The 22,820-nt window shown below is 44.8% G+C and overlaps 1 protein-coding gene across 2 annotated transcripts in view; it reads left to right on the top strand.

The window, feature by feature from the left end:
- The window catches only part of LOC143927808 (inter-alpha-trypsin inhibitor heavy chain H3-like), a 122,523-nt gene that overhangs the window by 45,015 nt on the left and 54,688 nt on the right, over positions 1 to 22,820 (top strand). For both annotated transcript variants that reach the window (XM_077452187.1, XM_077452188.1), the window contains 5 exons: positions 1,400 to 1,513; positions 1,592 to 1,760; positions 15,525 to 15,650; positions 16,165 to 16,346; positions 19,783 to 19,968. In XM_077452187.1, coding sequence (XP_077308313.1) covers positions 1,400 to 1,513; positions 1,592 to 1,760; positions 15,525 to 15,650; positions 16,165 to 16,346; positions 19,783 to 19,968 — 777 coding nt within the window. The remainder of the gene's footprint in view (positions 1 to 1,399; positions 1,514 to 1,591; positions 1,761 to 15,524; positions 15,651 to 16,164; positions 16,347 to 19,782; positions 19,969 to 22,820) is intronic.

Genomic DNA, 22,820 nt, shown 5'->3' with positions numbered 1-22,820 from the left:
AAAACCTACTTTTCCATCCATATGAGGATCGGATCGGGTGACGACGGACTCTATGGTCCGTCCTCATCCGATCCCCCATAGGGGAGAGCGGTTCTCTGACAGGTCCGCCCCTGCACAGTGTGCAGAGATGGACCTGTCATCTTCTTGCTCAGCGGGGATCGACAGAGCGATCCCCCGCTGAGCAGAGCGGGCTCCATAAACGCACACCTCCATGTGAAGGAGCCCTAAGTATTGAAAATGAATGAACAGGAGACAGCAGCACCTGTTCATCAATAGCGTTCGCTCACTGAGTCCAATTCAGAAAAGGAAGGGGCCAGTAAATTACATGTTTACCCGCCCTTTCCTCCACTCTGAATCCTGGCAGATCCCCCAACAGCTGGCATGAGACGAGAGGAGGGAAGCCGGCTGCGGGGGGATGAGGGGGAGTCAGAGGAGGACATAAAGGGGGACTGGAAGAGGAGCAAATGGGGGGATCAGAGGAGGAGCACACAGGGGGCAAAGGAGGAGCACATGGGGGGGCGGAGGAGGAATACACGGGGGGGCCAGAGGAGGAGCGCATAGGGGGAACCAGAAGAGGGGGACACAGGGTCGGAGGAGTAAGACACAGTTGGGGATAATCGGTGCAGTGAGAGGAACAGTTGCACGCACTGATGTATGTGAGAGGCAGCAAGGAGCCTGTAGTGGGTGTGTTTGTGAATAGCTTTCTTCCATCACAAGCAGAATGTATATCAGAAAATTACCACAAAACGGACTGAGTAGTGTGATTTAAAGTAGTGCGATTTAAAGCCTGACTTTAACAACTAATCAGCACTACTTCTGTGAGATTTGTAAAGATTTGCTATGACTTCAGTGAGAGGGGCTGTCCATGTCACAGGGAGGAACAGTGATGTTAACTAAATTTTAACTAGCAAAGGTTTAAGATTTAATTTCTTCTTACAGTAGTGCTGATATAGACACAGGTATGATTTGCAGGACATTTTACATTATAGTCTATAGCAGTGAAATCGTGGTGCAGTCCTGAAAAAGTAACACATGAACTACTTCTCAAATCGCACTACATGATATTGTACCTATTAAGAAACTGCCATAGAAACTCATTCAATGCTACTTCAGGTACAATTTGTAAATAACGTGTGGTACCAGAAGTCATACTGGTGTTACCAGGGTGGGGGGGAGCTGTAGGTAGCCTAGTGCATTTCAACACCAACGCCTGAAGTATTGATCAAGTAGTCTGTGTTCCCTGTGTGCAACTTAAGGTTTTATTTTGAGGTTTGACTGTAGCATATAAGGCAAAGAGGGACATTAACTGTAAAAGTATGGACTGGATTCATATGTCTCGATCAGCTCCAATAATTAATTGAAAACAAATTTTGATCATTTGCCTTTTTTTATTTTTTAGGTTGTCAATGGATATTTTGTTCATTTTTTTGCTCCTAAGCTTGGTGGAGTGCCCAAAAATGTTATATATGTAATAGATAAAAGCAGCTCAATGCAGGGTTCAAAAATCACACAGGTAAGAGAAAAAATATAACATTGCTAACATCTATGATACATTTGTTACTTGTCAATAACAATGTCCTTCTATATTCAGACAAAAGAAGCCCTCCTTCAAATTTTGGATGACACAATGGAACACGACTACTTCAATTTTATATTGTTTAGCAGCTTCACTTCAGTGTGGCAGAACAATTTAGTGAAAGCAACTCCTGGAAACTTAACAGCTGCCAGGGAATATATCAGAAACTTTGACATTGGTGGGAGTAAGTAAAAAAATATTTAGAGCAAAACTACTGTACATGTCTAATTTGCGTATACTGTACTTAAAGGGCAACTCCAGGCAGGCTGAGATAGTTGAGGAAAATAACCATCATTATCACAATAATGTAAAAATGTAAGTTTAAATTATATTAAGTTGGGCATTTACATGATTTCAGCAGAGGACTACAGCCTCTTGCAAGTATTTTCATGCTGTGCAATATTTCCCACTAATCAACTAGTGTGTGTGTGTGTATATATATATAATTTTTTTACTTATTTTTTTCAAGGGGGGGGGGGGGCATCATTTTAGGGTCATCCATGCACCGCCCCTTTTCGACAATGTCATTATCACATTATCATGGTCAGAGACTGCAGACGTAGTACAATTCCTATGATAAATAATGGATAATGGACCACAGCAGTGATCCCACCGGCTGGATAACCGCTCACTCTGGGTTCCCCGGGGGGCGACTCTGGTCAGTAGTGTAGCATGTCTGTACCATGGTAGTGGCTCAGTCTTTCTCTCTCTGGTGGTGCTTGGCAGCATGGCTCTCTCTGGTGGTGCTAGACAGCATGGCTCTCTCTCTGGTGGTGCTGGGCAGCGTGGCTCTCTCGCTGATGTGCTGGACAGCGTGGCTCTCTCTCTCTGGTGGTGCTGGGCAGCGCACTCCTTGTTCTTTGACCTGTAGCACTCTCTCCCTCAGCTTTTTTCTAGGCTGCAGTCTCTCAATCTCTCTTTTGATCGAGCTGAATCCAGCGCCGAGTTCTCTGCTGGACTGAGCAGGGGAAAGAGCCGAAGTCACACTACACTGATGTGGGGGTTTGACAGCTCATTGAAGGTGTCACCCCACTGGCGGGTGGTACCCGGTTGCGGGCTGCCCGCACCCTGATAGCGATGCAACTGTGCTGAATTTAAGATCCGATCCTTGATTCCAGGGGGGGGGGGCACTTGACTCCCCTTGCCCCTACCTGCGGACGCCCATGGAAACAGTGCCAGGGCAAGCTCAACCAGTGCCCAGGTTGAAGATGGGAAACTGTGACCCCCCCCAGCACCCTACACCCCCTTTATCCACCCCCGTTGGATGGAGAAGGGGAGACAAGGCCAATAGTGGCGAGCACCAAAATGTTTGTAATTTTTGTGGCATGCAAATGAATAGTACCAGTGAAACATTTAACATCTGTGCACAAATACTGTGCTAACAGGCAAAGAAAGAAGAGTTGCTGGTACCACTGAAAGGAAAAATGCCCCCGAGTCAGTGTTGTCACTAAAATGAAAAAAAAAAAGGTCTCTGCATCAGTGGTGTCACTGAAAGGAAAAAATGTCCCTGCATCCCCCTCTTCTCTCTCAGTACACAGAGCTCCTCCTCCTCCCTCTCCACTCAGTACACAGAGCCGCCGTCCTCCCTCTTCCCCAGTACACACTGCCCTCTCTCCTCCCTCTCCCCCAGTACATACAGCCCACTCTCCCCCAGCAAGTTATGCAGTCCTGTAGAGTGCAGATACTCCTCCTGCACAAAGTGGGCGCTGTCACTTATAAACACAAAATGTGTCATACGAAGCCGATTCTGTGTTTGACAACAGTCAAAACAAAAACCCTGCTGCCAGGAGTGACCCTGCAGCCACTCCTGTGAGTGAAAGACAGGGAGCTGCTGGAGCTCCCAACACCCCTCCCAATCCTCCGCATAGAGCTGGTGTCCTGGGCATTTGACCCTTCTGCACCCTTTTGTTCTGGCACTTTTTTTTATGTCTGGATGAATGGGAACACCAATGCTTGATGCAGGAAAGTTGGAATCATATGAATGAGAGTATCCCTCCAAGGAGCATATATTTTGTAGCACCCTTGTCCAAAAACAGGGATACAGGTACATTTAGTTGTGCTGAGTGGTACCTATCCTGGCTAATTTGTAGTCTTTAGTGGTCAAATAGCTTTTCTCTTAATCCTGTGTCAGTTGTGATTTCTCCCATTTGTCAATAGGCGGCACTGTTGCCTTTGACATTAGTATGATGAGCTACAGTGAATTCAGGTTATGAATAAACATACCTTTCAGACTGGCTGCTATGAATGCTGGGAGAAGGTATTTATTTGGAGACAGTCAGGTGCTCAAGGTCTTCCCTGCCCAGGCTGCAGTCTGGGTGGGATGTGCCTGGGCGGGATATGTGTGAAACAGCTCCTGCTGGGTAGGCCAAAAGCTTGAGGCCTATTCAGGTGTTCAAGATTCTGCAGAGAAGAGCCTGCTCATTACCTGGAAATAATTCTGATAGGCTGAAGACCTGAAATTAAGTACCATGGACCAGGGACCCATGGAGAGCCTGGGAAAGCATCAAGACAGAATCATCCAAAACGTTCTTGTCCCCGCCCATTATGATGTCACAGTCCCAGCATCCTCTGGGACTGTGACATCATAATGGGTGGGGACATCATCCGGTGATGTCCCTATATAAGTCGCTGGATGCCGCATGTCCTGTTATAGTGACCGGAGACAGCAACGAGGCAACATCTCCAGAAGAAAAGAACAGAAGACGGCGACAGCGGCAGCGGCGACAAAAGACCGGGCCACCGCTTGTAAAAGAGCTAGAAGAAGGCGCGGTGGCCCGGCAAAAAGAACCGAAGAGGGTGACAAGACCCCCGAAGAGGGGGACAAGACCCCCGAAGTCGGAAGAAGAGGGCGGCGGCGAAGAAAGCCGGGCTCCTCCACTAGTAAAAGAGCTAGCAGAAGATAGCTGAGGAGTCCGGCGAGAAGACCCCTGAATACGGAAGAAGACCCCCGGAGCTGTGCAATAAACTATTTTAACCCGTGTGTGTTTTTTTTTTTTCACAGGTGAATGGGTAGGGGTACATTGTACCCAGTACCCAATACTCATTCACATAGGGTGGGGGGCGGGATCTAGGGGCCCCCTTATTAAAGTGGGCTCACGGATTCCGATAAGCCCCCCGCTCGCAGACCCCCGACAACCAACGGCCAGGGTTGTCGGGAAGAGGCCCTTGTCCTCATCAACATGGGGACAAGGTGCTTTGGGGTGGGGGACCGCGTCCCCCCTCTTCCCAAAGGCACCCCCAATGTTAAGGGCATGCGACCTGGTATGGCTCAGGAGGGGGGGCGCTTTCTTGTCCCCACCCCCTTTCCTGGCCGGCCGGGTAGCGTGCTCGGATAAGGGTCTGATATGGACCTAGGGGGGACCCCACGCCGATTTTTTGCCGTAGGGATTCCCCTTTAAGTCCATACCAGGTGACGGGGCCAGCGATGCTTACTTCGCTGGTCCTGGCTACCTGGAGCCGCGCTCAAAATGAGCGGACTTTTCTGCGGGCGGGAAAAGTCCGTTCATTTCAAAAGTACGGTGGACTGGGACACACACGGCCGTACTGTCCACCGAAATGCGAGTCCGGCGGACAGATTGATGTGCAAAACAAAGTCCGCCGGAGCCTACACACAGACGGGTTGTCTGGTGAACTTGAGTCCGCCAGACTTGAGTCCGCCGGACTTTTCCACCGGATTGTTTGATCGTGTGTACGCGGCTTTACTATAGGAGATGGCCTATTCTACAAAGTACAGATGTGCTGGTTCAGCTTAAAGGCTCTTTTCCTGTACTGCTGACTGCCTCATCTCACATTTTTGTCTAAGGAGTCATTACTATTTTTGCCTAAGTGTGTCTGTCCTGTGCCTTATCCCCTCTCTCCCACATTTTCCTGTTCGTGAGAAATAAACTTCTCTTTGCTCAAGCATAGAAGTTACTGCCGACCAATTTCTTGTTGATCACCCACTATGCCTAGTAACCCGCACCCTGAGGATGTATGTCTGCCCTCCCCTCCTCTGGAGGTTCACAACAATGTTACCGAAAAGCTGGGGGAGGCACTACATATATTCCTTTGAAATAGGACAATAAGCTTTCTCTGACGATATGTAAAAGTGTGGTCAGATTTCAAGGTGAGAGCACTTCCGGTGGAGGGTACACAATGCACAAATTTTATTGTGAGCACAGTGTTGTGGGATTCAACAAGGAGGCATGCACACATTTATTTACTGATTAATTTCCTGTGAAATTAATTTTTGGCACATTTGTATATTGTAGTTAAAAATGCATGGACTGGTTTTATGAATTTACAGTATATGTTATGTTTTTACTTAAATTTGTCTATATATAATATATAATATTTATTCACAAAGGTTAAGTGTAACTACACAAATTTATTATGAAGGCTTTTTTATTCAGTTTATTATTGTGGTTTCATGATATAATAGGAGGATTTATATAGTAAAGGCGAAGAGCGGCACTATTTGATTTGTTTTAATGAGTATAGCGCAATTATATGAGTGGGTATGCAGCTAGCATTTTATTTATTTTTACATAAATATCCTAGCTGCTCACAAGGACCTAACCCATGTCAGGAAGCACACTGCTATTTTCAGTAGAAGTTGCTCTCCTGTTTTGGACTGCTAACAACTTCCTACTGTAGCTCCTTATCTCCATTATATGCTGGGAGATGTTCTGTAGCGCACATAGGACATATGGGAATTCTGGCACAATCAATTTCTGACAGAATTAACTGAAAATCTACTTAGTCTTAAAAAAGAATACTAATGCAGCAACTACTAAGGTTTGGTAACAGTGGTGGCTGGTGACATTTTTGGGGGGGTGCAAACCTCTCCATGTGCTTACCTGCAAACAAAGCCTCCACTATCATGGCTCCCCTGATACCTGGCGGCTTCTGTGTTCCAAATTTTCAGCCTCTTGATTGGCCGGGAAACCAGAAGTGGCGTGTAACAAATTTTTATTCGCTAAAGTCAAAAGTGGGCGGATTTGGGGAGCATTGCACCCCAAGCACAATGTTAAACAAGCCAATTAGAGCCTCAGGCTCCAATAAAATGCTAGGTTAAACATTGACGGACCTAATAGCCTTTTATTTGTCTTGTGCCCTGCAGTGCACTGCACATACATAGAACAATTCATTTAAAAAAACTTTAAGATGCTAAAATTTTTTAGTCATATTATTATTTATTTAAAAATCATTCTATAAATCACATTCCTATTGGTCAAAACTTTGGGGGGGGGGGGGGCTGGCCCTTATGGACCAGCCGCCATTGTTTAGTAAACTTCTATATTATAAATTATTGTTCTCGAGGTAAGATCTACTTTAAGCACAATTAACATTTCTAGATGATATCTTTGTCAGGAACCATGAATCAGACCGAAACAGAAGTACAGTTAAATCACACTTTTTTAAAAATAAAAGTAAATAGAACAAAAGTATTCAAAACAAGCAAAAGTTTGGTAACCGGAACAAATAGTCAGACAAGCCAGAAAGTCAGGAAGCCAGGAATCAGCAAGCAGGATCTGGAGCCAAAAGGAACGTCACCCAAGCAAGTCTTTAACAGGGACGCAGGAGAAAGTGATGTTGACCAGGCAAAGGCAGAGATTATCTGGGCTGGACAGCTTAAGTAAGCAGGACTGACGAGCAGGAAATCATCAACAGGTGAGTCACTGTAGAGAGATAAGAGCTGGCAATTAATCGACAGCTGAGCGGCCAGCTCAGAGAAGGAAGGGCTGAGCCCAACCCTGACACTTTTTAAAATTAATAAATCCTCACTTTTTATGTTCAGGTCCACTTTAAAGTGATAATAAAAGGCTAATTGTTTGTTATTTATCTTAAGGCCCTGTTTACATTACACAATTTGGAATCACATACAGAATCTGCATGATTCTGCCCATGATTCCAAATCACAGCATGTTTGGGTGCCATTATTCTTAATGGCACCCAAAAACGCAGTGCAGCCATGGTACAATTGTTGCACGACAGAACTGCACAGCAATCACAGCAAAATGTGCATATAAAAATCGTGCTAAGCTTGTTGCCCAAAAGGAGCAGAAGGTTCTTTTGGATGACATTGGGCAGCCCATTGAAATGAATGAGCTGTCCTATGTGCAACATGTGGAATCGTGTGAAAATTCCGCAAAATAAATAATGAGCAGGAGTGCTTGTTCCCACTATCAAAAATATGAATGGAGCCTTATGCGTTCCTTGCATTAAGGTAAAAACAGCTCACTAACTAATTCCCCCCCCCAAAAAAAATGTTTTTACCTGACATCTCCACAGATCCAGTGCTGCCCAGTCTGCAGCAGCCATGTTCCTTCTTCCTAGTCTCACAGAAGAGTCATATGCCCCATAAACACGGTTGGATTTTCAGACGGAAAATGTGTGATCGGATCATGTTGTCGGAAAATCCAACCGTGTGTGGACCCCATCGTAATTTTTCCGTCGGATTTTCCGACGCACAAAGATTGAGAGCAGGATCTAAAATTTTCCGACAACAAAATCCGATCGCATAAATTATGATCATGTGTAGACAATTCTGACGGACAATGTGCCACGCACATATGTGTTTGACGTCACCTCGTTCAGAACGGTTGGATTTTCCGACAACTTTGTGCGACCGTGTGTATGCAACACAAGTTTCGGCCAAAATCCATTGGAAAAAACTCGACAGATTTTGTGGTCAGAATGTCTGACCCTGTATATGGGGCAATAGGCTTCTGCTGTTGTCAGTCAAACTCCTGTGAGAAGGGATCAAGGGCATGGTTGACTTACGCTATGTGTGTCTGTGGGAGCCCCTTTAACACACATCTTGCTGAGATGGACAGAGGAGGAGTAAACATTGCCAGTGGCGGGTTTCCAGAAGAGGAGGTAAGGGACCACTCTATGCAATACCTTTGCACAGAGCTGGTAAGAATAGCATCTTTTATATCCTAATTAAAAATAAAAAATAAAAAAACCTTACAATCACTTTAACTTTTCTGTTCTTCATTTCCTTTATTCCTTCTTTCCGCACTTCAGCTTAAACCCTATGCTACTTTCCTCTGAGAATTTTCTCTCCTCCAGTGACACTCTACATCACCCCCCTTTACTTGTGCACTGATCCCTTCTTCTTTTTATACCCCAGTGCTCCAACTATGGAGCCAGACATAGCTGATCTTAAGGCTTGCTTTGGCCCTTGCTTAGGTCCACAGCCACACACCATAGGAACCAAATACTTTTAAAAGATTGGAGTACCAAAAGAGAGTAAACATGAAATACATAATGGCGCATCATGGTATTTATTTACAACAAGCCAGCTCCTAATAAAAACACGTTGCAAGCATCTGAATGGTAGAATTTTTTTTTATTTTATTTTTTTATGATTATTATTAATAATTATAATTTCCATTTAAAATTCTAATTAAATGAAAGGTGTTGTAAACCCTCAAGGTTTTTCACCTAAATGCATTCTATGCATTTAGGTGAAAAACCTTCTGCTCTGCAGTTGCCCCCCAGAGCTCCCCTTTTTCTTATCTGAACCCGATCATTCCAGTGACGAGCACGAGCCCAGCAGCTCCAGCCACTGTCTTGGGTTCTCATTTGATAGATTGATAGCAGCAGGAGCCATTGGCTCCCGCTTCTGTCAATCAAATCCAGTGACATGGGAGTCGGGTGTGAGGCCAAGTCCTGCTGTCTGAGTCAATGAACACAGCAGCAGGTCTCAGGACCGTGCCCTCATGGGTGCCCCAAGGGACAGCTGCTTTCCATGGGGGGACCCAATGAGGAGCCAGGAACGCTGCCGGGACACCCCAGAAAAGGAGGATCGGGGCCGCTCTCTGCAAAACCCTTGTACAGAGCAGATAAGTATAACATGTTTGTTTGTTTACCCAAAAAAAGTTTACAATTACCTTAAGTGAAAACTGAGATTTCAGTTGTAGCATAGCTGCATTGTTTCCTGGATGGCATTTATAGTTCACTCTGTGATTTTACTTGTCTAATGGAGTTGCTTTGTGAAGGAAATGTTGCATATAACTTGTGTGAGGGGGTTCGCTCGGTAGCGGGTGTGTGTGACCCCCTGGATGGGTTCACAACACAAAGTCAGGCACAGCAGACAGCGTTGTAGGTGCAAAAAACAAAAGATCCGGTTTATTTAGGCTACATGCAGTGATACATATAACAGCCAAACAAAATAAAACAAGAAAATAAATCCTGGTCAGCTTGACCTCTAACTACACACGTAGACTCCCTGTCTAACAACTGGGTGCAGCCTTGTGCTGCCCCAGTCCCTGTCCCTATTGTAGGGGTTTGCCACACAGGCGTTAACTCACCGCACAGAACAGATCTCAGACTCCCCAGTCTATACACACAAAACTGGTTCCAGGATGGAGCATCTCCCTATGCATGCTGGGGTTTTATGTAGAGGTCTTAATGAGCCCACTTACTACAGCTGGGCTCATTAACTCTTCCCCTCTAATTGTAAAAGTCTGCATAAAGCCTGAATCTAGGACACACATATTTCCCATCCTGAATACAACCAGGTGATTTTACCTGCGTGCTGCCACATACCCCCCCCTCTTGTTTCAACCTTGGGGTTGTAACACAAGCAGCCAGACACGCATGTATCCGAGACAAAGCATCCACATTCCCCATTTTAACACCAGGGCGATGCTTAACTGTAAAGTTAAATTCCTGTAGGGCCAGGAACCACCTATTTACCCTTCTATTGGTCTCCTTGTTTTGAGCCATCCACTTTAAAGGAGCGTGATCAGTCACCAGGTCAAAGTGCCTACCTAGCAGATAGTACCGAAGGGAATCAAGAGCCCACTTCACTGCTAAACATTCCTTCTCAATCGTGGAGTAATTTACCTCATGGGAATTTAACTTCCTGCTGAGGTAAATGACTGGGTGCTCTTCCCCGTTCCAGACCTGGGATAACACTGCTCCTAACCCAACGTCTGATGCATCAGTTTGTACAACAAAGTCCTTAGAGAAGTCTGGTGAGTACAACACTGGCTGGCTACATAAGGCTGTTTTTAAGGACTGAAATGCTTCCTCAGCCTCTGGGGACCATTTAACCATAACCGACTCTTTCCCTTTTGTCAGGTTGGTGAGGGGCACAGCCTGAGAAGCAAAATGGGGAATGAATCGTCGATAATAGCCAGCGATTCCCAGAAAGGCTCGTACCTGTTTCTTGCTGTTGGGACGTGGCCAACTCTGTATGGCCTCGACTTTATTGACTTGGGGTTTTATCACCCCCCTCCCAATAGTGTACCCAAGATATTTGGCCTCCTCCTGTCCAATGGTACACTTCTTTGGATTGGCCGTAAACCCAGCTTCCCGGATAGAGTCTAGGACTGCTTGTACTTTTGGCAAATGTGAGACCCAGTCTGTGCTATGGATAATCACATCATCCAGGTAAGCTGCAGCATATTTATGATGGGGCCTCAGAATCTTATCCATTTTCCGCTGGAATGTTGCCGGTGCATTCTGTAACCCAAACGGCATTCTCTTATATTGGAATGCCCCATCTGGGGTTACAAACGCAGTTTTCTCCTTGGCCGACTCGGCCAGGGGAATTTGCCAATACCCTTTGGTGAGATCAAGAGTTGTCATATATCGGGCTGTTCCCAGCCGGTCAACCAACTCATCTATACGTGGCATGGGGTAGGTGTCAAATTTTGTAACTTTATTTGTCTAAAATTGTTACAAAACCGCCAGCTCCCATCAGGTTTGGGCACTAGTACAATAGGACTGGACCAGTCACTCTGGGACTCCTCTATCACACCCAATTCCAGCATCCTTTGAACCTCCCCACGTATTGCCTCCCGTCGGGCCTCTGGTATTCTATAAGGTTTTAGTTTTACCCTTTCTCCTGGCGGGGTGATAATGTCATGCTCTACGCCAGATGTTTGTCCCGGAAGCTCAGAGAAAATCTCTTTGTTACGAAGTACAAACTCTTTAACCTCCTGTTGTTGGGGTTTCGATAAGGTGTCTGCTATTCCAACCTCAGGAACTAAGCAATCAGGCTGTACTTGTGACAAAGTCTCTGCGACTAGGGATTCCCTATCCCTCCAGGCTTTCAGCAGATTGACGTGATAGATCTGCTCCGGCTTTCGCCTTCCTGGCTGTCTAACCCTGTAGTTCACCTCACTAATTTTTTCAATTACTTCATATGGACCTTGCCATTTGGCCAGAAATTTGCTTTCAACCGTAGGGACTAGCACCAGGACCCTATCCCCCGGAGAAAAAGTACGTGTCTTGGCCCCACGGTTGTACACTCTCTGCTGTGCTAACTGTGCTTGGGTTAAATGTTCCTTTACAATTGGCATTACCTGTGCAATTCTATCTTGCATCAGGGCGACATGCTCAATCACACTCCTGTGAGGAGAACTCTCATTTTCCCAAGTTTCCTTGGCGATATCCAGAAGCCCTCTTGGGTGTCTCCCATAGAGCAACTCGAAGGGTGAGAAACCCGTAGAGGATTGGGGTACCTCCCTAATGGCAAACATCAGATAGGGTATTAGACAATCCCAATTCTTTCCATCTCTATCCACCACCTTCTTTAACATTTGTTTTAGGGTTTTGTTGAATCTTTCAACCAACCCATCTGTTTGGGGGTGATACACAGATGTACGCAATTGCTTCACTTTGTACAACTTGCATAATTCTTTCATAACCCGGGACATAAAGGGTGTACCTTGGTCCGTAAGCAGTTCCTTACAAATACCCACGCGGCTAAAAACAAGGGATAGCTCTTTGGCTATGGTTTTGGCCGAGGTATTTCGGAGAGGAATTGCTTCCGGATAACGGGTGGCATAGTCCAATATAACCAAAATGTACTGATGCCCCCTAGCAGACTTCATTATTGGACCTACCAAATCCATTGCGATCCTCTCAAAGGGGACCTCAATGATAGGAAGAGGTACCAGTGGGTTACGGAAATGTGGCATAGGTGCCGACTTCTGACACACAGGGCAGGAGGAACAATACTTTTCTATTTCCTTCATGACCCCAGGCCAATAGAATCTCTGCAATACCCTCTCTCTGGTTTTCTCTGTCCCCAGATGACCTCCCAGAATGTGTCCATGAGCCAATTCTAACACCAACTTCCTGTAAGGTTTGGGCACTACAAGTTGCTCAATGGTTTCTTCTGCCCTTTGAGCCACTCGATATAGCAGGTCCCTTTCCATAGTGAAGTAAGGATAAGGGCAAGCCTTATCTGGGTTCACTAACTCGCCATCTATTTTCACCACATTTTCCCGTACCTTTATTAGGGTGGGGTCTTTTAACTGTTCTGTGGCAAAATTTTCCCTGTGAACCTCAAGATCCGAAAACTCCACAGACGGCATGTTTTCATCTGAGGATGTTGGCTCCTCCCGAGTTTCTCGAGTTTCCCCCGCCAATACCGACAAGGGAAATTCAGGAGAGTCCTCACCACTCCCAGAGGAATTCTGGTCATCTTCCTGGTTTATAGGGGCACCAATGGGGCCTCAGGACAATCCCAGAGTTCCCAGAATTTTGGAAAATCCCTTCCCACAATAGCATCATGTGGTAACTGAGACACTAACCCCACCTGATGAGAGAGGTTACCTTTGGGGGTCTCAAAAAACACTGAAGTTACAGGATACTCTCGGGTGTCCCCATGCACACAAATAACAGCCACCCTGTTCTTCCCAGAGACCTCTGTAGTAACTAATTAAGCTTTTATCAATGTTACCAGGCTACCTGAATCTAGCAACACATTAACATGTCTACCATTAATACACATTTTACATAAATGTTTCTCAGGTCCCCGAATGGCAGTGCATGCAACTGTCGCAAACAGCGACTGACGTCTCTCCCTTATAAAGTCACATTGCATAGGCTCATCCACAACTGGGCAATTGGCTGCAATATGTCCCTCTTGCCGGCAGCGGTAGCAAATAATTTTTTTTCGCTGCCTCTTGCAGCATGGGCTTCCTGGGCTGCTCCCGCCAGACCTTAGGTAGAACTCCCACCCTCTCACTCTCTCCACCCTCACCCCTTGGAGTCATCTTACCCGCCACTGGGGATGATCTGGTCTTAGGGGGGAAAGTCCGTGAGTCCCTGGAAGAGGTGGTCAAGTTCTCTGTAGCCAAGTACCTCTCAACCAGATCCACAAGTTTATCTGCATTTTCTGGGTCTCCATGGCTTACCCATTTTTGGATGGCAGTAGGAAGAGCTCTCAGGAAACGATCCATAACCACACGTTCCACAATGTTTGGTGCGGTCAAAATCTCTGGCTGCAGCCACTTCCTGCTCAGGTGAATGAGATCATACATTTGAAACCTGGGAGGTTTTCCAACCTGAAAAGTCCAGTTATGCACACGCTGAGCCCGGACTGCCAGGGTGACACCCAGCCGTGCCAATATTTCTGCTTTTAGCACCACATAGTCTTTTGCTTGGTCAGGCTCTAGGTCATAATAAGCTTTCTGCGATTCCCCAGTTAACAGAGGGGCCACCAGTCCAGCCCATTGCTCCTTAGGCCACTTTTCCCTTTCAGCAGTCCTTTCAAATGTGGTCAAAAACACCTCCGGATCATCCTCTCCAGTCATTTTTGTCAGTAAACGGCTCACACCAAAGGTTGCGGTATTATTGTACCCACTTGCCTCATTGGTCTGCGGACGTTGCTGTATCAATGTCTCTATTTGCTGTTGAAAATTCTGCTCTTGCTTCTGCAACAGGTCTATGAAGCGGGCTTCAGATCGCTGCTGGGCTTGTTGCTGAGCTTCCAAACTCTGCTGCAAAGTTGCATTTGTCTGCTGCTGATTTGCATTTGCCTGCTGCTGGGCTTCCAAACTCTGCTGCTGATTTGCATTTGCCTGCTGCTGGGCTTGATGTTGAGCTGCAAGGCTCTTTTGTAAAGCTGCATTTGTTTGCTGCTGGTTTGCATTTGCTAGAGCCAGCTGTCTCAGTATCTCCTCCATGCTGGCCTTAACAAAAAAAAAAAAAAAAAACTGCCAAAATTCTCCACCAACTGTGAGGGGGTTCGCTCGGTAGCGGGTGTGTGTGACCCCCTGGATGGGTTCACAACACAAAGTCAGGCACAGCAGACAGCGTTGTAGGTGCAAAAAACAAAAGATCCGGTTTATTTAGGCTACATGCAGTGATACATATAACAGCCAAACAAAATAAAACAAGAAAATAAATCCTGGTCAGCTTGACCTCTAACTACACACGTAGACTCCCTGTCTAACAACTGGGTGCAGCCTTGTGCTGCCCCAGTCCCTGTCCCTATTGTAGGGGTTTGCCACACAGGCGTTAACTCACCGCACAGAACAGATCTCAGACTCCCCAGTCTATACACACAAAACTGGTTCCAGGATGGAGCATCTCCCTATGCATGCTGGGGTTTTTTGTAGAGGTCTTAATGAGCCCACTTACTACAGCTGGGCTCATTAACTCTTCCCCTCTAATTGTAAAAGTCTGCATAAAGCCTGAATCTAGGACACACATATTTCCCATCCTGAATACAACCAGGTGATTTTACCTGCGTGCTGCCACACTTGTTAAAACTGAACTCTGGGATAAGGAAGTCATGTGTATTCCTTTTTAAATCTTGATGTACTTTGTCTATTTCCTGCAGATCTTTGCCGTAATCCAGTGTAAAACTTTGCCTCTGTGCAGGAAATTTCTCTAATAAAGTCTGGTCCCTGCTGCTCTCTCCTTGTGCATGGTGACTGGTCTTGTCTCCGCCCCCTCCTGTAATTTTCTGTAGGCAGATTGTAGTGGGTGGGGCTTGCCAACTCCCCTCTACAGCTCTGTTCTCTGTACAAGATATGCACCACACAGTGGTGTCACTGCTACTTTTACAAGGTAATATTTAGGTTTGCAAATGCACACAAAGTTGGTTTATATACTTTGCGGGTATTCAGGAATACATTTAAATGAAGGTTTTTGTGCCCAGAGCTTTAAAGATTGTTGCATTGCAGCATTGAAATGTTTTCTCCTATTCTAGCAACAAATATTAATGCTGCCTTGATGCAAGCGGTTCATCTCTTGGATAGAGCACATGAGCTAAAACAGGTTCCAGAGAGGAGTGTGTCTTTAATAGTATTGCTCACGGATGGTCAAGCTAATGTTGGTAAGTTGATTCTGATTACATTTGCTTGAATAACTCCTTTTTTTTTTTTTTTTGCTTCTTTAGTTTTATGGATTTTTTTTTGTTTCTGGGCAATAAAAAGTGTATGTTCCATACACTCCAACCTGATTCAATACAAATACAGTAGATACAAAACACTCCACCCCAGTCATGTCTTTGCCTTTTCTGATTACACACACCAAAGTTTAGTGAATTATCTATTTTCAGTGGCTGCTTAAAGCAACCCTTTTGCTAAACTAAAAGATTGCACTGCCCAAAACAGCCCCAGTGAAGCGAAGTCATCATTTAAAGTTTTTGCAGAAACCCACACTACTAGAAGTGGCTCCTCCCAATGATATCCAAGTCACCACTGTGTTTTGCATGTGTGTTAATGCACCACACAGAACCGAAAATATGTGAATGAGGTCCAAGAAGAGTGTGTTGTAATGCATGAACAGATGCTACTATGCTGTCCTCTAATGTCTTGCAACTGAACTAGAAATATTTTACCTTTAAGGTGTATCAAATCCAACAAGAATTCAGGAAAATGCGAAAAGAGCAATCCAAGGAAGATACACCCTATATTGTCTTGGCTTTGGTTATAGTGTTGATTATCCTTTTCTGGAAAAGCTAGCACTGGAAAATTCTGGTGTTGCTGTTCGTATATATGAGGACTCTGATGCAACTTTGCAGATGCAGGTAAATTTTTGTCTTAAGGGGGTTATCCTAATTCCCATGAAATAGTTGCTATTGGATTATAGCAGGTCATTCAAAACAAGTTTCATTATTATCCTCCATTATAGTTTAAAGAGACTAGTATGCTACTTCCCAGTCTGTGCATATGGAGGGTTCTGGTATAACATTGAACTTTTAGGACATATGAGCCACCTTCATGTCACCTGCCCTTCACTATTTGCTTTCTACTACTTTCTTAACAACAGCAATCTCAATAGTAGCATTGTTTTCCCACACCCAACTTTGCCATTGCTCTTTCCCCCATGGCTCTGCTCTGCCTCACCTCCTCCCACACTACTCTCCAAAACATGGCTGTAGTCAGCACCACTCAGGTAAACCTGCTCTTTATTACACATATTTTGCCTGCGCCATTGGTCATACATGTATTGGATGCAGTGTCAACGCCTGGCCACCTTTACCAACTTGTGATAAATGCCTCTTTAAACTCACACCACACTGTCACTCCCACACGACAATGAGACACTCTCACCCCCAGCTGACTGAGAGTGATTGTTGCTGGGTTTGGTTAACTAAGCAATTAACATTCTCATTCCCCAAATCAATCATGCCACCAGATATTTTTAATCATAGAATATCAAATGTTCACAATGTTAGTGATAGCAATTGTGACTTTACATAAATGTCTGTAATCCACACTGTCATCACAGATAGGTATATCCAGAGATTTACCATTATAGTAGGGGTCTTCAAAAAGAGGGATTCTTTAAGTTCTGCATTAGTGCATCAGAGGTAATTTTACTTTAAAAAATGTGTTTTATAAGTAAGGAGGTAAAATGGTGCAAACAAAAATATTTTACAGGAAAGGGGTATTACAAATGAAAAAGAGAAATGCAACTAAAAAACAAAGGGTGTAAAAGTGAAAATATTTAACAAAGTCTGTTCGAAGAGTTTGTCAAAGTCCAATCAATAAGCAAGCTGGATCAAGGGCGCTCATAGATCTTGACCAATGTTTCTTGTTTTTGATGTAAAAAGAGAGCTCCATACTGCTGATTAGAGATGGGCTGAACACCCCCTGGTTCAGTTTGTGCCAGAACTCTCGAACATTGCAAAAGTTAGGACCCGAACCCCATTCAAGTCTATGGGACCTGAACTTGAAAAATCAAAAGTCCCCATTTTGAAGGCTTATATGTAAGTAATTGACCATTAAAAAGGGTATGGGGGCCTGGCTACTGCCCTGTTGGGCATGTACCAATGCAAAAAAAGTAAAAAAAAGATTGTTTTTAAAGTAGCAGTGATTTTAATGATGCTTAAAGTGAAACAATAAAAATTCGAAATTCCTTTAAATATAGTGTCTGATGGGTCCCCTTATGCCGCGTACACACAAGCAGACAACCTGCCTGACTTTGCAGCGGAGGTCCGCCGGACTTTCCGAACGAGTGGACCTGCCCACACATGACCGGACTTTTCCAGCGGACTAGGTCCGGCGGACAATCCACTGGACTTTTGAAATGAACGGACTTGCCCACACACAGAGTAAAGTCCGTTCATTTTGAATGTAGCTCCAGGTAGACGGAACTAGCGCAGGAAGTGAATGTCGCTGCTTTCATCAGCGAGATTGACACCTCGCTAGCCCCGTCACCTGGTATGGATTTAAAGCGGAAGCCCTACGCCGAAAAAAGGCATGGGGGTCCCCCCAAAGTCCATATCAGACCCTTACCTGAGCACGCAGCCCGGCCAATCAGGAAAGGGGGTGGGGGCGGCCCCCCCACCCCAAAGCACCTGGTCCCCATGTTGATGAGGATAAGGGCCTCTTCCCGACAACCCTGGCTGTTGGTTGAAGGGGTCTGCAGGCGGGGGGCTTATCAGAATCCGAGAGCCCCTTTAATAAGTATGTGAATGAGTATGGGGTACATTTTACCCCTACCCATTCACCTGGGGAAAAAAAGTGTACAGAAAAAAAAAACACAACACAGTTGTTTTTAAAATACTTTATTAGACAGCTCCGGTGGTCTTCTCTTCTTCCGTCTTCGGGGATCTTCTCGCCGGACTCCTCCGCTATCTTCTCAGGAGGATGCTGGGACCGTGACATCATAAGGGGCAGGGTCACCATGTGACATCACCCTGTGGAGAAGAAGAGAAGACCACTCTTGGTCTGGCGGACTCTGGTCCGCTGGATCAAGTACCAAGCACGCCAGATAATTTGAACGTGTGTACACGGCATTAGTCTGCCTGCCTTTGCTCTAACTGCTGCCCTACATAGCATAGTACCCTGTACACCTTTGACCTACAACACTAATTTTTCCAAATCACTTCCCAACAAAGCCCTGTGATACACATCAATTCACACCACAGCCCTGTGCTCCACAGCTCTCACCAACACAGCCCTTCATTTCATATGAGCTCCCACCAATCAGTTTAGTACATTCATGCATTATTATGTAACATTTTAGGAAAATGTACTACTGTGTATGGCTAAAAGTAACTAGACACCCATTAATCCATTGGGCACAGGTAGCTAGTAAGCATACAGTCATGCCATTTTAGCCTACAAACATGCACCATCATTGGTTAACATTGACAATGAATCAGTTTGTCAAAGCCATTCTCCGCGCCCTGCCAATATGGTGACACTTGAGATCCAGACTCTGCTAAGTAAGTTAAAGCGGAGTTCAAGCAAAAATACCAGCTGCAATGGCTGATGGGAGCGTCTGCACCCGAGCTGATGGAGGCTTCGGGGGGGGGGGGGGGGCGACATCACGGGATCCCTGGACAGGTAAGTCTCCTTATATTAAAAGTCAGTAGCTACAGTATTTGTAGCTGCTGAATTTTCTTCTTCTTTTTTTTTTGAGGCTGGAACTCTGCTTTAATGACAGCTCCTAAAAGTTTATATTTGAAGGCAAGACTGTGAAAATGTCAATGGAATTTTAAAGGGCAAGTCCACTTTCTTGGGGAAAAATAGCAAATATAAAAAACAAAATAGCATATACAATTGCGTGTAGCCATATTGTTTTGTGGAGCCATATTGAAATTCGATGTTAACATAAGTTACCTTTTCTACAATCTGCAGTGCTGTCATTTTTTGTAAAATTCAATGCTATATGGCAACCTGGAGGCATTCTTGCTTGTATGATTGGCTCATTGATTTTCCCAGAGGTCTATACTAAGATACAAGTAAAAATGTAGGCATTCTCTGCAATTGAAATTTTATTTTTGGTGAGATACTTCCTGAGAGTTGATTACTTCTAAAGGGATGCAGACGCTTCAACGTTCCTCATTAGAACTCTGAAAGTGCATAATCTGATTATTATTGAAAAAGTCACTCACATTAAGATTCATGTAATCATAAGAGGGCTTTTTCTTCAAAGAAAAAATGGGCAGGAATCTGCAACAAATTTTGTTAAAAGTTTCTACAAATTAATTCTGTTTATATTTATTCCAGGGATTCTATAATGAAATAGCAAATCCAACATTGGTGGACATTACAATGCAATATCCTGAGAATATCACAGCTAACGTCACTCAGAACACCTTTAAACACTACTTTGATGGCAGTGAAATAGTTGTTGCTGGGCATATAACTGATGACAGCTTGGACTCATTTATTGCAAATGTGGAGGCAGAAGGAGTAAGTACTTCAGACCTAAAACAAATAAATTCCATATGAAATAAACAATCAATATGTATTCTGTATACAGGCTATATTTTAAACATTGTATGTTTTCAGGTTAAATATTTTCACAGTACGTCTTTGGGTAGATTCACAGCTTTGACTTGTGTAGTACTTTAGCAAACTGTATGCAATGTGGTGTGTGTGTGTGTGTGTGTGTTTGTGTGTTTTTGGTTGTGTTTTTTGATTCAGTGGGGAAGAGATAAAATCTGTCAGTTTTTTTTATTTTTATTTTTCTGTTATGATTTCCCCTTATTTCCTTCCCTGCAAAGCATATATATATAAGAAGTTGGAAGTACAGTTGTCATTGGAACTAGAAAGCACAGAAAGCAATAAAAAACATTGTCAGAAAAGCTTCCTTAAACACCTCATTGCCACACTGTAGCGGAAAAACGGCTACCATGGCTCTCTAGTTTTGGGAGTGCATCCATGGACGTCCTCCCAGAATCATGCTACTTGTGTGCTTCCTGGGACACAGCTGATAACAAATTGCCAATGACGGGCCAATCACAGCGGCCCTTTATTATGTGATCAGTTGTGTCTAGTCACAGCTGATCACATGTAAATGGACTTGCCGGTTATTGGCAATCCTTTCCTCACACACTGTGTGTCTATGTGAGGAAAGGAGTACAGATAGCTAGCAAGGCTGTTAACATACTGATCATCAGTGTCCTTATTATAAGTGCAGCAGCTATTAGTGCAGCTTATCAGTGCCAATCAGCTCTGCCTACCAATGCCCATTAGTGCAGCCTCATCTGTGCCCATTAGTGCAGCCTCATCTGTGCCCATCAGTGCAGCCTCATCTGTGCCCATCAGTGCAGCCTCATCTGTGACCATTAGTGCAGCCTCATCTGTGCCCATCATTGCAGCCTCATCAGTGTCCATCAGTGCAGCCTAATTAGCGCTCAACAGTGAAGAGGAAAAATAAGTTATTTGCAAACTTTTATAACAGAAACTGAGAACAACATTTCTTTCAACATTTTGGTTCTTTTTTCATTTGTTTAGCAAAAAATAAAAAAAAACTGTGGTGATTAAATACCACCAAAAGAAAGTTTTATATCTGGCTCAAAAAAATGATAAAAATTTCTTATGGGTACAGTGTTGTATGACCCCACAATTGTCATTCAAAGTGCAAAAGTACCGAAAGCTGAAAATTGGCCCGGGCAGGAAGGGAGTGAAAGTGCCCAGTATTGAAGTAGTTAAGCTGCTTAAAATATAAAATAGGGTAAATGTAAAATTAAAATAAATTTAATTAATTTTAGCAGGCAGCAAGCTGACTCTTCTTTATGAACGAGAAGCAAGCTTTAAAGGCATAGTTCTTCTTATACCTTACCTGCATAGTTTTTTGGTGGTCTGTAGATAAAAACTGTGCAGTGTTGAGCAAAGTTAAATCATGCCCTTGCTATAGGTGAAGCCCACTTACATATCTCCTGAAATTTGACTAAAAGAATGCCAGTGTCATCTCAAATACTGTCCCCCATCGGATAGTGTCCGCTGTGTACTGCACATGCGCAGTACACAAAACAAGCAGATTCCGAAAATATCCGAAGATGAATGGCGCCTGTGCCATGAGTCCAGGTTCAAGCCCCACCATCCAAGTGGACATAGAGTTAGAATAAAAAAAGAGCCGAGGGAAGCGAGGCCGTGCCTGAAGAGTGGCGAGCGAAACGAGCCTGCAAGGGGCCCTCTAACTATGTGCAGCCCTATCTCCACTTCGATGGGGGGGCTTGCACCTGGACTCACGGTGCAGGCGCCGTTCATCTTGGGAGATTTTCCGAATCTCCTTGTGGTCCGTACTGCGCAAGCATTGCGCCTGCGCAGTACGGGGGGGACACTATTCGATAGGCGGACATTTTTCGACAGAGCACCCCCCAAAATCCATACCAGACCGTTATATGAGCATGCAGCTCCACAGGTCAGCGCTCCCCCCTCCAGAACCTTACCAGGCCACATGACCTCAACATGGTGGCCATGCTCTGCCCCCCTCACCTCAAAGCACCTTGCCCCCATGTTGATGGGGACAAGGGCCTCTTCCCCACAACTCTGGGTGGTGGTTGTGGGGGTCTTACTGGAATCTGGAAGCCCCCTTTAACAAGGGGTCCCAGATCCCAGCCCCCCACCCATGTGAATGAGTATGGGGTGCATTCACCAAAAAAAGTGTAAAAAATTAGTAAAAACAGCTGATGAGTCATCGGTTGTTAAGGACACGTCGGTCGGCCTCCCGACCCCTCCTTAACAACCAGCTATTTTTCGCACAGAATTTGAATCGGTCGATCAATTTTCAACCGATTCAAATTACAGTCATTCTGAAAATTTTTACTTAGTTAGAAAATAAAGTAACCTAACAAATGTTTCCATTTTGAACAAGTTGCACTCATCCAAAGTCATATCAAAATCGCATCGATATGGTGCAGGTGCGACCTTCATGAGACATTTGAGGGTTTACATTGAGGTCTGTGGACCTCAAGTCACATGAAAGTCAGGCCAAAGTAGTGCAGGACTACTTTGAAGTCACACAGATATGGACAGTACTCACAGGAAAACATGGGATGGACCCCAAAGTCACATGACAAGTCACACAAGTGTGAATGGAGCCTTAGAGACACTACAGGAGAAGCCGCGGTCGACAGTCTGTATATCTGCGGTAGTGTAGGGTGGAACTTAAGAGGGAGAACTTGGGTGAAGCAACGTGGAGACTATACTTCCAGTAGGGAGGCATTTGTTTGTCCAGAACCCGAGCCAGGGTCAGGTCAGCAGCCAGAATGAGAGACATGGTCTTAAGACAAGACAGGGTCATGCACAAGTAAGCA

The sequence above is a fragment of the Lithobates pipiens genome, unplaced genomic scaffold (genome assembly GCF_037356315.1).
Source record: "Lithobates pipiens isolate NorthernLeopardFrog02 unplaced genomic scaffold, aLitPip1_a1.2 Scaffold_23, whole genome shotgun sequence".
Taxonomy (NCBI): domain Eukaryota; kingdom Metazoa; phylum Chordata; class Amphibia; order Anura; family Ranidae; genus Lithobates; species Lithobates pipiens.
Note: the sequence above shows the minus strand (reverse complement) of the source record. Positions and strands in the feature narration are given on the sequence as shown.